This window comes from Plectrocnemia conspersa, unplaced genomic scaffold (genome assembly GCF_051122295.1).
Source record: "Plectrocnemia conspersa isolate PC_06_02 unplaced genomic scaffold, ASM5112229v1 ptg000013l, whole genome shotgun sequence".
Classification (NCBI taxonomy): Eukaryota; Metazoa; Arthropoda; class Insecta; order Trichoptera; family Polycentropodidae; genus Plectrocnemia; species Plectrocnemia conspersa.
Genome location: NW_028277177.1, coordinates 3,301,774 through 3,319,157, shown reverse-complemented (window position 1 = coordinate 3,319,157; position 17,384 = coordinate 3,301,774). Strand labels below are relative to the sequence as shown.

The 17,384-nt window shown below is 30.3% G+C and overlaps 1 protein-coding gene across 1 annotated transcript; it reads right to left on the bottom strand.

Moving 5' to 3' along the window:
• Positions 1 to 2,746: 2,746 nt before the first annotated feature.
• Positions 2,747 to 11,401, bottom strand: LOC148227034 (uncharacterized). The gene is made up of 18 exons (XM_088201905.1): positions 11,130 to 11,401; positions 10,908 to 11,068; positions 10,719 to 10,853; positions 10,444 to 10,649; positions 10,147 to 10,378; positions 9,867 to 10,088; positions 9,703 to 9,803; positions 9,473 to 9,641; positions 9,248 to 9,412; positions 5,448 to 5,703; positions 5,223 to 5,383; positions 5,025 to 5,159; positions 4,719 to 4,924; positions 4,419 to 4,650; positions 4,133 to 4,354; positions 3,962 to 4,062; positions 3,722 to 3,890; positions 2,747 to 3,022 (listed from the first exon to the last, which is right to left on the bottom strand). Exons 1-18 carry the CDS (start codon positions 11,348 to 11,350, stop codon positions 2,856 to 2,858), a joined length of 3,261 nt encoding a protein of 1,086 aa, XP_088058031.1. The 5' UTR covers positions 11,351 to 11,401; the 3' UTR covers positions 2,747 to 2,855.
• Positions 11,402 to 17,384: the final 5,983 nt, after the last annotated feature.

Below are 17,384 nucleotides of genomic sequence, written 5' to 3'. Positions count from 1 at the left end.
TAGTAGGAAAATAGTATTTTATCTAGGATGAGAAATATGTTAATTATTATATTAACGAAAAAAATGAGAGTAGTTTTAAATATAAATAAATTTACTAGTTGTAGAAGTTTTGATAGAAATTGATAGATTGGAGTGGTTGGATATTCTAAAAAATATTGAAGAATAGTGTATTTATATATAAGTTAGAAATAATTGCTACTATGTATATTTTAAACTTATCGTTTAAACCTCTTATAAATATTGTGAGGTGAGCAGTATTCCTTATACTCCTTACCTTGCAATATTTATCCTTTCAAACAAAAACGTCCGATATGGCCATTATATTTTTAGTGTCTTCCTTTTATATTTGGGGTTCTTTTTATCATTTTTATCTTTATTTATTTTTTATTAGGCGACTTCAACGCGCTATTTTTGAAAGTCCCCCGAATTAGTACTCGATAAATTAATTAGTAAAGGATTTGATGATTCTTTAGAACTCCGGGAAGTTCTTAGCGGTGCCCTGATTATGGGACGAATCCGTTAAGTGTTCTCCCAATGGTGTTTCTTTTTAAACGCAAAAATTAATTTTTTCTTAAGCGGTAAAAAATGATTTTATCCTATTTTATGATGATATTCGTAAATCTTTCCGTCCAATTATAGATATAGAAATGGTTCAGTTGAGAATTCCGACACGACAATGGTGCGTGTGAGTGAGATAGTTGAAGGTATGCAAAGGAAAAGATAAGAGCGACAGGTAGTGGGGAGTTATCAATACTCGTACAAGTGATTGTTCAAGTGCAAGTCAAATTTCTGAAATCAATTTCAGATGTTTGAAAATATTTGGTAACGATACCGGTAACCCCAACAATACAGTACAAAAAAGTTTTGTCCTTGCCTCCCACTTTTAACCGATAAATGTTACGAAACCAAGATTCTCTTTTTTCGAATACAAAGTGATCTCTAAACAATAAGTAAAGGTTCGCCAAAAATATACAAAGAACAGCTATTTCTTTAGTTATCAAAATATATTTTAAACAAAATGTTTGCTTTTAATTTTTTTTTTTTTAATTTTTTAATAATCAAATTAAGGCAAAAGTTTATGTACCTACTTATAGTGTGTGTTTATTGTGTGATTGTATAAACAAAACTGTTTCAAGGTAAATCATGTCTACCATATTGCAAAATCACATATATTTTTAAAAAATACATATAATATATACTAATATTAATATACATTAAATTAAATTATAATTTTGGCGCACTTTCCTATGTAACCAAACATATTTTTCATTTTGGAAAAAGAAAATGCAGCACTCTCCATTGATACTGTTCTTGAATATTTAAATTGAATTTAAAAAAATATAAATAAAATTATTTTAACTGGACCAGCTCCTCTTAGCTGACATTAAATATATCAATGTGCAATGGGAATATCCAGCTTTTATTTTTTTTAAAGTTATATGAAAAATATAAGTGCTTAATTTTATGGTTGGTTAATGCTGAAAGGCTAGCTTTAGAATTTCATAAATAAAGTACTCCCAAATATGAATACAATTAATCATGTAGTAAACACAAAATTAAAAATATAATTTAGTATAATTTATGTATATTACGTAACACTTATATGAAACAGTGAATGATAACAAATTAATTACTTCTTATGCAAAGATTACTTATCCAAGGAAGATATAAACACAAAATACACTCGTTAGCAATAATTCATATTTATATATTATAATAGATTTAGATATATCTAATCTCCTTAGATTATGTACGTCTTTTAGTAGACTGTACAAAAATGTCATTACAAGATAATCTATACATATATAATCAGCGTTTCTCTGATTATATATATGTATAGATTAAATTGCCTTTAACTAAACATTTTCAGAAGTAGCTAAAAATATAAATATATTGATTTTCATTTACAGTCTTAACTTTTTTAAACAAAAAAAATAAAACCGCTGTTGCATACAATAAGAAATTGTATTTTAATGTATTTACTAATTAATAATGCAAATATAAATATTTCAATGTAATACAAATGATATAATATTAATACAAATACTTTTAAAAAAAGTAAAATGTAATGTAGTATAAAACATTTTTCGAATATATGTAATTGACTAAGAAAATATATACATAGATAAATTAATTATACATGGCTGCCAAGCTGTTACAAAGAAGCTCGCTTGATTTTGTAGGTCCTTAATATAGAGAGCTGTTGATGCAGGGTGGTGACACCGCGTGCGTCCGAAAGTTAGGGCGTCTCTGCCGTCGGTTTATACGTGATGCTGTGGCTGCGTCTCTAGACGGCTCCCAGATTTGATCGGTCGGCCGAGAAAGTCTTCTGAATATCTGTGATCTGCTGCTTGGTTCTGGTCAGACCTTAACCTGCCTAGAGTTTATGGTTAGCTCTAGCTACTGTGAGCCCTGGTAGTGGTGGTGCTGGTGCGCTTTCGACAGCGCCCCTCTGGTTCGCTCTGGTGTGTCACCAGCCCTTGATTATCTTCCTCAACGGTTCGTGGTTCGTATCGCAATGGTAAACAAGTGTAGGGAATCATGTGTTTTCTGTATTTATATTTGGTTAGTATCTTAGGATCTGGATAATTTTGTGGATCATATTAGAAAACAAAAGGCGGACAAGTATTTTTTTAACATCGATCCTCAAAATATGACCCTGTCGCAGATACTTTTGAGATTTGTTCGAGGCTAGTATATCAACTGTTGTAACGTAAAATATGTTTTTAAATAAACGCGTATCTTAAAAATAAGTTCATAAAGTTTTATTTTGTATATTAAAAATGCACATACATATTATATATATGTCATTTAAACATAAAAACAAATATATTTTTAACATTTTAGTTGTAAAATTACACTCTCTTTTTCAATCCAAGCCACATTCCATTTTTGCCCCTTAGAGAAAATGGATTATTAGCCAATTGTAGTGGAATTTCTGTCTTTTTAGTGACAACTACTTCAAAATTTGATAAAATGTGAAATAAGATTGCCTTGGCAACCATAAGAGCATATCGAGATCCTAAAACATAAATAAAATAATTCATTTATTAAAAAATAATATTTACAAAATTATATGATGATGTAATTAATTGATCACATTAAAAAACCGGTTTGACTTGTGATTAAATTGAAACACCGTGGGAAACCTCTTAAAGTCACAAGGTATGTGCCATAAAACAGAAAGTATATATCTGCCGCTTTGAGATGCTATAATACGTGCATTAAGGTGTACCCTTAAAGTGACCGTTTCTGATCTGCCTCAGCGGCAATTTATCGTATAAAAAAATTGTCAAATTTCTGTTATTGCTCATCCCACTGAAAAAGGGATGGACAACAAAATCTATCATAGAGGAGGCCATGGATATTACTACTGGAACGTGGGAAACCATTTCTCAGACATTTTCTTTGACATTATTGGCGTCTACTTTGGAGTTCAGATGTTCAAGAACCGTTTAATTTGGACTACAATCGAGAGGAAGCCGTCTCAAAATCGCAAAAACAGCTGCTTCTCTCTTTGCAGCCACTGGTTCACCCCAACGTCCAGAATTCAAAACGAACATACCTTGAAGACTCCTGCAGTCTCGACCATTGCACAACAAATTAAATAGCAAATCTTTTAATTAAAAAATAAAAAAAATGCACACAAATTATTCTCCTAAATATGCTACAATACATTTTCTTCAAAATGTTTGATGTAAAAATAATTTTAATAGTATACCTATACAGTTTCTAGGTCCTCTGCCAAATGGCATGTAGGAAAATGGATCTATACTAGATTGATTCTCTTCAGAAAATCTTTCTGGATCAAATTTATCAGGATTTGGATAATATTCTGGATCATGATGAATACCATAAATCGGGAAAATAATAACATCTCCTTGTTTCACCTAAAATTCAACAGTAATTATAAAGAAATAAACGTTTTAATTGAGTCAAAAATGTTATATAATTAGTGTACTTCATAAGTTTGGTCGCTTTCATCAGATGGCGGTGGTAATGTGTAATCTTTATTGCATTTTCTATCCAATAAAATTCCAGGTGGCCACATTCTTAATGATTCTAAATTTTAACCCAAATTAAATTATTGTATTTTTTCAATTCATTAAAACAGTTATTATATAGTACTTACCAGATACACACATATCTAAATATTTTAATTTTTGTATATCATTGTAGAGAAACTCGTCATTGGATTGCTTTTTAAATTCGTCTATTTCGTCCTGAATCTTTTTTTGTATTTCCGGAGCTTTTGCTATTTCATATAGCACGAATGCTATTGCACTGGAAGTCGCATCGAATCCTCCTAGGAAGAATACGTAAGCTTGAGCTGCCAAATAATCATCGTCCCAAGCTGTGAAATATGTATTCAATTATTAATTATTAATCTTAATATGTTATGTAATATATAGACATACTTCTCTTTACAGATGATTTTCCAATAGCCGATTCTTCGACTGTAGAAAATCCTGTATCAGTTATCTTCTCTTCTACTTTATCATGAACTAAGGATCCTTTTTTGGCTTGCATCAACAGATGGATTAAATCAGGTCTTATAATATTATTCTGCTCTCTAACTTTCATTGTATTTTTAACCAAACTTCCGAAGAATTCATATACACGTTCAAAACCTAGACTAACATGTAACTTCTGCAATGTAATATGTTCATTAGTAATTTAAAATTATATTGTTTTAAATATCACTGTAATAAAAATACCTTCATAAGCTTGGGAAACGAAATTAATAACATAAATTTCAATAATTGATGCATAGAAAAATTTGTTGCAGCTTTTCCCATCATATAAAATTCATTTGTGCTATCTCTCATTGTATTGATTTCGATTCCAAATGCAGACGTTGCTATTGAATCTACTGTGTACTTGGAAAATTCATCTTTGACTTCAATATCTAATATTTCCATATCTATATGATTAAGATAATGAAACAAATTAATAAATCATATTATATATATTACATAATACAATCAGCTTATCTTTTGTATATCTTACAAATTAATAAATACCTTTCGAATTTAGCTTTTCCATATAGTACACACACATATTCTTGGCACACTGTTCTATATAATTAAACATGTTTCTCATCTTAGAAGATGAAAAAGCAGGACTCAAAGTAGCTCTCATGTCCCTCCACTCTTGACCTATAAATCAATGTACGGTTTTTTGCAATAGTATCGAATATGCAGTATTAAAAATTAGCTTACCGTATAAACCCACTAAGGCTTTTCCGAACATATCAAGTTCTACATTTGCCATTTCACGATGATCGTGAAACGAATCAAACTCTTTGATGCATATCTTCTTTATCAGTTCTAAATCCCTCAAAACAATCACTGGTCTAAGACCTTCGAATATACCAAAGTATCTACAAGATTCGTGATATTAAATAATATTTTTTTAATGAAATAAATTTATTAATATGTGCATACCTTTGATCCGGAAATCGGTTGTAAATTTGTTTTGTGAACTTCGTAAAAGGCTCAAAACCCATGAGTGCTTTTATATTGTTACCCATGAATGGCAAAGGAGGTTGTATACATTTGACTCCAGTTCCAACATAATGGCGATGTTTCCATTTTCCATAAACACATATCACTATAAATACTGACACAAGAAAAATTAATACGTCGTACACTAAATGATAATACATTGCTAACAAATATTTAGGTATTATATGCGCGGAATCTCAGAGCGTACTAAGCAGACAATCTCTCAACGACTTATGTAATATAAACATATCGAAAATATACGCTAGTGCTATTTATCAATTGTTTCTTAAACAAGCGCTACTGGCATGCTTATCAGTGGCTCTAAAATGTTTTTGTGTCTCTTTAGAAAGATCTAACATATAATAGTTCAATTTAAAAGAAAAACTATTAAAAGGTTTAGGTCAATAATACTAATTATTCTAGGTGTAATATGAGGCAATGCCAAGCACTTCATACATCTACCAATCTTTGGTCTATATGATAGCAAAAGTTGCGTTTATCGAGTGTTACAAATAAATTTTATAAGAGTGAGTAAAATCCTATATTTGTTTAATATGCGCAGCTTTGACTAATGGTGAACGGTTATATGTTGGCCAATTATGGTTTGCTCTGCCAACTAATTACCCGTAGAACTGAAAAATATGGCTAAATAAAACAGTATTATCACAGTTATGAGCAACACATTATTGTTTACGCGAAATGTAATATAATAATTATTTTTCTGCTGCATAAGCTATCGTATCAAACAATACTCTCCTAACTCGAAGTCAAGAGTTATTGAAATTCATCTTTATTACGTTCAATGCGAGCGGCTTTGACGAATGGTGAACGAGTGTATTATGGACAAATATTCTGTATAATCAATTCTCACTCCTTTGGGTTCGCCTTTATGAATATATTTAAATAAGGTGGTGAACTATAAATATCTTTATCATCGTTATGTTTCGATCGTAAAAAAATAATAAAAATCCTTATCACGTTAATCAATTATTTGATTTTTATATTTTATTTTTAAATGATGATTTAACTATTTAGCTACTCAATCTCCTTTCTTAAAAAATAAATATGTGTAAGTCCGTAACGTCTAAGACTAATAACTCTAAGGTTGCGGGTTCGAGCCACGACAGTAATACTCGAATTTTTGTATATAAAAATATTATTAAAAAAAGCTACCCCAGCTGCAGTGATGTATATTGGTTATAAATTATATTCATTTATAATTATTAATATAGTAGATGTCGCTGATTCCCAGACTTTCATTGTGGTGATTAATACTTACTTGTAGGAATTCATTATATCTAATTGACTTACTCGTACGGTGCAGATTTACTTTGTTGTAACGCATTGAGCTTACGCCTGTCAGGTTAAAAAATGTGACAAGGTATAAAACAATGCATATAATAGCGCGAAAACTTCATAGCTATTATTATATTGCACAAATGGTAAAAAAATACAAAAATACCGACAAAAATCAAGTCTTAAAAATACTATTTTTTACAAAGGATTTTCCATCGCTCGACGTCATGCACTTTAAAACAAATTCCAAAGCTCAGTTACAACATGTTTGGTAACTTGAGAAAAATATTTAGCTCAGTCGCGTTGATCGTTCCTTTCATGTCAGGTACATTAGCAGGTTGATAAAACTTAAGCTATTACCGCTAATAGAATCTTTTAGACGTGTGTAAGCACGTTGAAATATATTATTGTACAAAAGTTCAAGATCAATCAATATTTTTACACAAACACATTAGGAGCCAGATCTTGACAGCCACGCCGAGTCACTGCTAGGGCTTTGCATTCTTAGATACTGCGTCGCCAGCGACCCCCAGAGGCTGCGCCCCCAGAAAACTGTAAAATGGTTGTATCAATATCATACTATACCTTTGTAATTAGTCTATGATACATTGATATATCAACATGTCACATATAACAAACATTAAGCAAACAAATTAAAACAATATGTTTTATGTATAATAATATACGAAGGACTTGCTCCTCAACTTGCTCCTCAACTTGCTCTAGTTATACCTATAGGATGCTGTAAAAATACAGTTTCCGTCTCCACTCTTTCTCTCTGATATAAATGTACATTAAAGGCACGCCTTGTCTAAAAATAAATATAGCACATAGCACAAAATATGTTGGTTTTAAGTTATTTATTATTTCTCGATTATAAAAATTACACCTTCACAATTTCTATGATTACTAACCAAATATTATTTTAAAAATAAACTAGTTGCTAAATCTAATAATCATTATATAAAAAAAATGCAATCTTGTTAATTCTATCTTTATTCTATCAAATAAACATATATGTGACTTTATTTTTATAATTACATAACATATACAATATATACTCGTACAACGTATGTATGCATATGTTTATGTAATAACAATAATTATAATCATTTGCAAGTCATGATATTTGTAAATGTATAAAAAAAATGTGATATGAAATATGTATTGCGACATAAAAGTCAAAAAGTCAAAAATTAATTAGTCAAAAATGATAATATCGTGATAATTATGTAACATGATTTTTGCTATATATATTTATATACAATCCTAACCGACTTTAATTAAATTTTGCACAGTTGTTCTTAAGGATCTTCTAATTACCTCCACTTCAAATTTAAATATTTTTATTGAATATCATTCGCTACAAAATTTTACAGTGTCACTGTAGGACCCTGAAAATCCGTTCTCTCCCCTTACTTAAAAATAATTTTGTTTTTACTTATTTTTTATTATATTTATTGTGGTGTGTATTATAGGATTTTTATAAATATCAAGATAACGTTCGTAATGCATTAAAAATGTTACATATTTATCTATGAAGATGTCCCTTACCAGATTAGATAAAAGTCGTTAAGAGATATAGTCGCTTCAAATACTGCAATAGCATATCTGAGTTGATAGGACAAATCTAAATCTTAGAACTATGTATCTAAACATAAAACGAGTAACTTATGTAACTAATAAGATGTTTTTAAACTTAAACTTAAAAGCTTTCTATAAGTGCATATCTCTGTATTTTACATTAAAGTAATTAAAAGTCCACGTGGCTTTGTTAGCAAGTAAAATTCTCAATGGATTCGTCAATTATATATTTTTATTTAAACCGAAATCCGGATGAATTGTAGTGGAAAAGTCGTAAATTAGCTGTTATATATTATATATTAATTCTTGTTACACCTTTTATATTTTACTTTTATTTATTTTAACCAATTAAAAATAATGCCAACAATAATTAATTTTTCGCTTCGCAAAAGCAACTATGTTTTTTTAAGTCCTAGTAAATATATTTTGTTCACATTTTTTTAAATTTGTAACAATTTCTAATTCTGATTGTGTTCATGTTGCGTTTTGTTTAATTGCTTGCTTCATTAAGCGTTTTTGTTTACATAAATTTAATAGAATCCCTTTCAGCAGTGAACGTCACAGCTTCCACTTTTTATCCAAACCACACGCACGCTGGACTAACACATTTTTGTATAATTACATTTAAATATTTAAAATTTAAATTTTAAACAATTGCATATCAAGTTCCAGTTTTTTTTTTAATTTAACTACTTAGTATAACACATTTGATAATAAATAAAATAGACAGAAAATGTTCTCAAATATATATTTATTATAAATATATTCAATAATAATAACTTTTTAAAGTTCTAAATTAAAATAAATGAGATTTTAATATAAAAAAATAGTAATATAATATACATATTATTATGAAATTTATGTTCTCTTTTTTAATCCAAGCCAGATACCATTTTTTCCCTGTAAAGTAAATGGGCTATTAGCTAATCGAAGTGGAATTTCAGTCCTTTTGGTAACGACAATGTCAAAACGTGATAAAAAATGAAACAAAATAGCCTTAAACACCATTAAAGCATAACGAGATCCTGGAATATATAATATAATTATTAAATATCCAAAACTATATGAGCAAATTAATTTTATACCTATACAGTTCCTGGGTCCTCTGCCAAACGGCATATAAGAAAATTGATTTATATTAGATATATTCTCATCAGAAAACCTTTCTGGATCGAACTTCTCTGGATTTGGATAATACTTCGGATCGTGGTGGATGCCATAGACTGGTATCCAGATCGATTCTCCTACTTTTATCTAAATATGCACAATATTTAATATGATAATCATGATTAAATGGTTTATATAATTGACTTACTTCATAAGTTTTGTCACTTTCTTCAGACGGTGGTGGCAATGTATAATTTTTAGTACACATTCTATCCAATGCAATTCCAGGTGGCCACTTTCTCAATGATTCTAGTAAAAAAAATTGTTTTGATGTCTATTCTTAATTTAATAAAGCAGCCGTTTAAATCTTACCAGATACACACATATCTAAATATTTTAATTTGTGTATATCATCATAGATAAACTCTTCATTAGATTTATTTTTAAACTCATCTATTTCGTTCTGAATTTTTTTCTGTATTTCTGGAGCTTTTGCTATTTCATATAGAAAGAAAGCTATGCCACTAGAAGTTGTATCAAATCCGCCAAGAAAAAACACGTACGCTTGTGCTGCTAAATAGTCATCGTCCCAAACTATGGATTAATCATTATATTATTGATAAATAGTTGATAATATTTTTATTTTTCATACATCTCTTCACAGTAGATTTTCCAATAGTTGATTCTTCGACTGTAGAGAACCCTGTATCTGTAGTTTTATCTTCCAATTTATCATGAACCAACGATCCTTTTTTAGATTCCATTAGTAGATGGATCATATCATATCTAACAAACTTGTTTTCTTCTCTAGTTTTCATTGAACTTTTTACCAAGCTTGTAAAGAAATTAGTCACTTTTTCAAATCCAAGACCAATTTTAAATTTCTGGAATTATTTGATATCATTAGCAATCTGATCTGTTTTTATTTAATATCAAATTATCAAATCACCTTCATTAGATTTGGAAATGAAATCATTAACATAAACCTCAATAATTGGATAATGGAAAAGTACGTCGCAGCTTTACCCATTCTTAAAAAATCGTTTTTAGTATCTTTCATTGAATTAATCTCAATTCCAAAAGCAGACGTTGCTATTGAATCTATCGTGTATTTAGAAAATTCATCTTTTACTTCAATGTCCATTATATCCATTCCTATAAGATTAATTATGAATATATGATGCATTTATAACATTTCAATATAATTAAAAAAAAAGGCATTACCTTTTGAATCAAATTTTTCTTTATAATATTCACACGTGTTTTCCGCACATTTATTAATATAATGAAACATGTTTCTCATTTTAGATGAAGAAAATGCAGGACTCAAAGTAGCTCTCATATCCCTCCAACTTTGTCCTATAAAATATAATTTAGTCCTAATACTAATAAATTACTTGAAGAATATCTTACCATGCATATTAAGTATAGATTTTCCAAACATATCAACTTCTTCGTTCGCCATCGAACGATGGTCGTGAAACATGTCGAAGTCTTTGATACAAATCATCTTTATCAATTCCAAATCTCTTAAAATAATCATGGGTCTTAGACCTTCGAATACGCCGATGTATCTAAACGATATGCGACGTTGAATAAAACTTATTTTTTATAGTATTTAATTAAATATCATACTTCTGATCTGGATAATAGTTATAAATTCCTTTTACATATTGCGTCATATGCTCTAAACCCACTAAAGATTTCCCATTGTTTCCGATAAACGGAAGAGGTGGATTTATGAATTTCACTCCAGTTCCAATATAATGACGATGTTTCCATTTTCCGTAGAAGCAAAATAATATAAACACTGATACGAGAACGATTATAACATTACACACAAAATTCCAAAACATCGTTTGCTAATTTAAAGGTATCAAATGCACGGAAGCTGCGAGTATACTGATAAATAAATCTCTCGACTCTTTACTATATAAAGAATAGAGTAATGATTCGCAGACGCAATCCATTCAATAAAATAAACATGTTTAGTATAAATATATATGAGTGTATACAAACACATATATATATGTAATAGCCTAAACATAATAATTGTGATAAAATAAAATTATTATATATAAATGTTACTACATCTGTAATGGCTTTTAATCAACATATAGACCATATTTTTTATCAAATTAAATGTAATCTTATACAAAACGGTATTTCTGTTTTAGAAATTTCGAAAATATCAAACTTTACTAGAATATAAAACATGATCAATTTTTGAACTTGATTTTAATGCCCAAGGGGTATGACTTCGCATCCAAAACACTCCATTGGAAACTGGTAACGATTTTCATTAAATAATATATATTGCAACAAATTATTGTGGGCGAATATTGTTTTTTCCGAGCGCTGGTGGAGAAGCTGGCGGAGTGATGATATCCAGTGGGTGGTCCTCTGATGTTTTGTAGTCTGGCGATGTTCCTCCCTCTGTGACACATTCTTCTTGCTGTCTGACGATATTCCTTGATGTATGTTCCTCTTTGGCTATCTCTCTCTGTCTGCGTTCCTCTCTGATTATTCGTCCCTTGGAGACCCACCTTAAGTATCGTAGGTTCAGAAAGCTGTCTGACGAATCATAATAATGCAGCGGCCATTTAACCAATCGTTGCACTCGTTTATTCGACCAACAAAATATGTTCGTGTTGTAGATTTGCGTGATGGACATCTTTCGAAAGTCGAATTGTGCACCGGTTATATGTTGCTAAGCGGTGCTTCTTTTGTCGTCCGATGGTGTATTGTTTTAACAAATAAATATTTTTTGTCTACATCGGAGTGTAGTTACAAAGTGTTTACTTGTTCCTTTTTTTCTCCTGGACATAGCGAAGGCTATTGTGGTGGTCCGTTCACTTACAGTATTTTACAGTTACGGTGATTTAGTGCATAAGTTATAATCGCTAATTTTGAACACATCATATAGGATTTGAACTAAGGTATTTTGGGTAATAGTCACCAACCTATACCATTAATTTTTCGTGATAATATTATTTATTCGGCGATGGGAATAAGATTTCTAATAAAATTAATTTGGATATATATTATCACTATCACAAGCTGCTATTATTATAAATTATTATAAAAATACTAATGCATTAGTATTTTTATTATAATTTATAGTAAAAAATAACCTGATACACTAGTATCTGAATATGTCAACCTTCGAAGATATATATAGGCTAAATTATCGCTATTGTCCAATATGAACCAGTCAATCTCTTCTCTCTCCTTCCTGTAATTTAAATTTTACGACTGAGTTCTTACCCATCTCATGAAAGAGAAACGTTATGAACGTTGACGTCGTTTCGAATCTGCCAATTAAGAATATCAACGCTCGGACAGCTATAGAATCGTCTCTCAAATCTACTTATATACTATTACAATACAATATATATTATAATACTTTTTTAAAAATTTATACAAAAGTTTCATTAAAACAAATCTAGATTGTATACCAAAAATCTTAAGTAGCCCGGTGCACGTATAAATAAAGAATTGCGCGGACAACCATAAAAGGGTTTTGGTTACAATTGACTAGCGGTATGACGCTTAAATTTCCTTTTCAGAGCAATTAGCGCTTACATTCTAAAATGTATGGTAATTAATAGTGTTTTTTTAAACAAGTTAGTCAAACATATAGCGACAGGTGGCAATAAGATACAGTGCGGACTGCTACAGAAGTAGTTATTTGTAGTTGTATAATAGTGGTTACCGAACTATCCCTGGTGACAGGAGAAATTAGAACAGTATAGGGTAACAATGACGTCATCTTTGTGACTCAATTTTGTATGAGAAGTGTCAAAATACATTTTTTTCGATGTACTCCAGTGTCAACTTTTAGCTTTTATTATGATTGGTAAAATATTCAATTATTTTTATTAACGAACATTTTGAAGTGATAATAGAATAACTTGTGTAAAGTATTAAATTGTATCATCAAAAACAAATTGTAATTTATGATTCAAACAATGCCTGATAATAACATTGGGAAAATCTTTTTTTAATCGTGTGCTCACTCCAGACTTACACTCTAGCATTGTACTGACAATATCTGCATTAAATATATATAACTATAATAATAGTGACACCGGGCAATAAGATAATAATATTGAGTACATAAAACAATACCGCCCTACGTTCTTTCGCGTTTCTGTGCCGCCCCTCAGAGCGACCGACCGATTACAGTGCAAAAATTTAATAGTTCGTGATGATTTGAACGATATTCTTGTGTATTAATTGGTGAAAATAGACTAGTTTTGGGACGTTCAGGTGCGTCGCGTAAGTTGACACTGGAATAGGTACATCGCAAATATATTGACAATTCTCATACAAAGCGAGTCACCAAGATGACGTCATTGTTCCAATTATATTCATGTTATTTCTTATAACAGTTGGGTCCGTGCGGTAGCCAACTGGCTAGGATGCTGTTAAACACACTCCACTTTACATGGTCGGTCGTTGCGGGTTCTAACCCCGTAGACGATCCGAACAGCGGGCCTTTTTTTGTCATTTTTTTTAAACAGGAGCACTCTTGGTAATTTAAGTATTTTTTCATTTTTATTGCTGTTGTTTTTTATTAATTATTATTTAATATTACATTTACCGTAAATAATAGAAAAAAATCAGTAAAGAGACTAGTTTTATAACGCTGAAGTACGTCGTTTAAGTTGCCAATAGAGTACATCGCAAAAAATGTATTTTGCCATTTCTCATACAAAATTGAGCCACAAAGATGACGTAATTGTTACCCCTATACTGTTCTAATTTCTCCTGTCAGCAGGGTTCGTTCGGTAGCCAGCTGATAAGGGTGATATTTATTGACACTTCTCATACAAAGTGAGTCTCCAAGATGACGTCATTATTACACTTATATTATTGTTATTTCTTAAACCAGCAAGGTCCGCTCGGTAGCCAACTGGCTAGGGTGCTGTTTATCACACTCCAATATAAGGTCGGGTCGTTGCGGGTTCAAACCCCGAGGCGATCCGATCAGCGGGCCTTTTTTGTTATTTTTAAACAGGAGCACTCTTGGTGAATTAAAATTTATGTATTTTTTCATATTTATTGCTGTTGTTTTTTATTAATTATTATTATATTTTATAGCATTTATAGGAAATCATAGAAAAAATATCAGTGAAGAAAGACTATTTTCATTATGACTACTTCATTAAACTATTGTTATTTGTCTTTATAATTATAAATAAAATTTATTTTCATAAAAAGTAATTAAATTAAATTTGAAATTACTAAGAGTGCTCCTGTCGAAAACTTTACTTTTCTTGGTGAATTAAAATTTATGTATTTTTTCATATTTATTGCTGTTGTTTTTTATTAATTATTATTATATTTTATAGCATTTATAGGAAATCATAGAAAAAATATCAGTGAAGAAAGACTATTTTCATTATGACTACTTCATTAAACTATTGTTATTTGTCTTTATAATTATAAATAAAATTTATTTTCATAAAAAGTAATTATATTAAATTTGAAATTACTAAGAGTGCTCCTGTCGAAAACTTTACAAATAAAGATAGTGTTAATTAATTTTTAAAAAATAATAAGAAATACAAAAAACAGTATTAAACCGTTAACTTGGGGTTTGAACCCGCAACGATCGTTTAATGAAGTGTTATAAATATCACCCTTATCAGCTGGCTACCGAACGAATCCTGCTAACAGGTGAAATTAGAACAGTATAGGGGTAACCATGACGTCATATTTGTGACTTAATTTTGTATGAGAACTGGCAAAATAATTTTTTTGCGACGCACTCTATTGTCTACTTAAACGACGTACTTCAACGTCATAAAACTAGTCTTTTTTCGCTGATTTTTATTCTATTATTTACTATAAATGTTATGTAAATAAGAATTAATAAAAAATAACAGCAATAAATATAAAAAAATACGTAAAATTTAAATTACCAAGAGTGCTCCTGTTTAAAAAATGACAAAAAAAGGCCCGCTGATCGGATCGCCTCGGGGTTTGAACCCGCAACGACCCGACCTTAAATTGGAGTGTGATAAACAACTCCCTAGCCAGTTGGCTACCGAGCGGACCCAGCTACTGTAAGAAATAACAAGAATATAATTGGAACAATGACGTCATCTTGGTGACTCATTTTGTATGAGAAGTGTCAATAAATATCACCCTTATCAGCTGCCTACCGAACGAACCCTGCTGACAGGAGAAATTATAACAGTATAGGGGTAACAATGACGTCATCTTTGTGGCTCAATTTTGTATGAGAATTGGCAAAATAATTTTTTTGCGATGCACTCTATTGTCAACTTAAACGACGTACTTCAACGTCATAAAACAAGTCTTTCTTCGCTGATTTTTATTCTATTATTTACTATAAATGTTATGTTAAATAAGAAATAATAAAAAATAACAGCAATAAATATAAAAAAATACGTAAAATTTAAATTACCAAGAATGCTCCTGTTTAAAAAATGACAAAAAAAGGCCCGCTGATCGGATCGCCTCGGGGTTTGAACCCGCAACGACCCGACCTTAAATTGGAATGTGATAAACAGCACCCTAGCCAGTTGGCTACCGAGCGGACTCAGCTGCAGTAAGAAATAACAATAATATAATTGTAACAATGACGTCATCTTGGTGACTCGCATTATATGAGAAGTGTCAATAAATATCACCCTTATCAGCTGGCTTCCGAACGAACCCTGCTGACAGGAGAAATTAGAACAGTATAGGGGTAACAATTACGTCATCTTTGTGGCTCAATTTTGTATGGGAATTGGCAAAATACATTTTTTGCGATGTACTCCAGTGTCAACTTAAACGACGTACTTCATCGTCATAAAACTAGTCTTTCTTCACTGATTTTTTTTTATAATTTACTATAAATGTAATTAGAAATTATTTAATAAAAAACAACAGCAACAAATATAAAAAAATACGTAAAATTTACGAGTATTACTAACAAAATAAAAATTATAAATTTACTCACTTACTCAACAGCACAAGTGGATAGAAAACTACAGGCAGTTCTTATTGGTCGCAAAACTCGACTATTTTTTATAATTTCAATTCCATAGTCCTTGGAAATATTAAAAAGTGTTTGTTGGCTTTTATTACGAATGGTAAAATATTCAATTATTTATATTAACGAATATTTTGAAGTGATAATAGAATAACTTGTGTGAAGTATTTAATTGTATCATCAAAAACAAATTGTAATTGATGATTCAAAAAATGCTAGATAATAACATTATGAAAATCTTTTTTTACTCGTTTGCTCACTCCAGATTTACACCCTAGCATAGTACTAACACTATCTGCATTGAATATATATAACTATAATAATAGTGAAACGGGCAATAAGATAATAATATTGAGTACAAAAAGCAATACCGCCCTGCGTTCTTTCGCGTTTCGGTGCCGCCCCTCAGAGCGACCGACCGATTACAGTGCAAAAATTTAATATGATGTTCGTGATGATCATGGTTTGAACGATATTCTTGCGTATTAATTGGTGAAAATAGCAGGGCTGTGGAGTCGTTAAAAAAAACACGACTCCGACTCCGACTCAAGAAAGTTTAATTTTAACAGGTTGTTTTCCTACCTTTGCAAATAGGCAACTTTTTCATGTATGGCATAAAAATAAAACAAGATCAAACTTTATTAATTATTTATTTTAATTTATTCTTAAAAACAACATTGCTTCTATTAAATCTGTATTCGTAGAAGCTCTCAAATCAGAATTAAGGATTTTAAGAGCGGAAAATAACCGCTCTACGGATACTTGGGTTAGCGGCAATGCTGTAACGGTCAACGCTGAATCTTTTACTATTTCTGGATACCGCTGTATTGCCATTTTAACGTTTAAATTATAAGCTCGGTCAATTTTTTCCACCATTT

Bases quoted from the DNA above. Each gene is read 5' to 3' on its own strand.
- LOC148227034 (XM_088201905.1), bottom strand. From the start codon at position 11,350: ATGTTTTGGAATTTTGTGTGTAATGTTATAATCGTTCTCGTATCAGTG. The intron at 9,804-9,866 runs GTAAGATTTAAA...TTTTTTTACTAG, and splicing joins TTTAGATATGTGTGTATCTG to AATCATTGAGAAAGTGGCCA. The intron at 4,063-4,132 runs GTAAGTACTATA...GTTAAAATTTAG, and splicing joins TTTAGATATGTGTGTATCTG to AATCATTAAGAATGTGGCCA.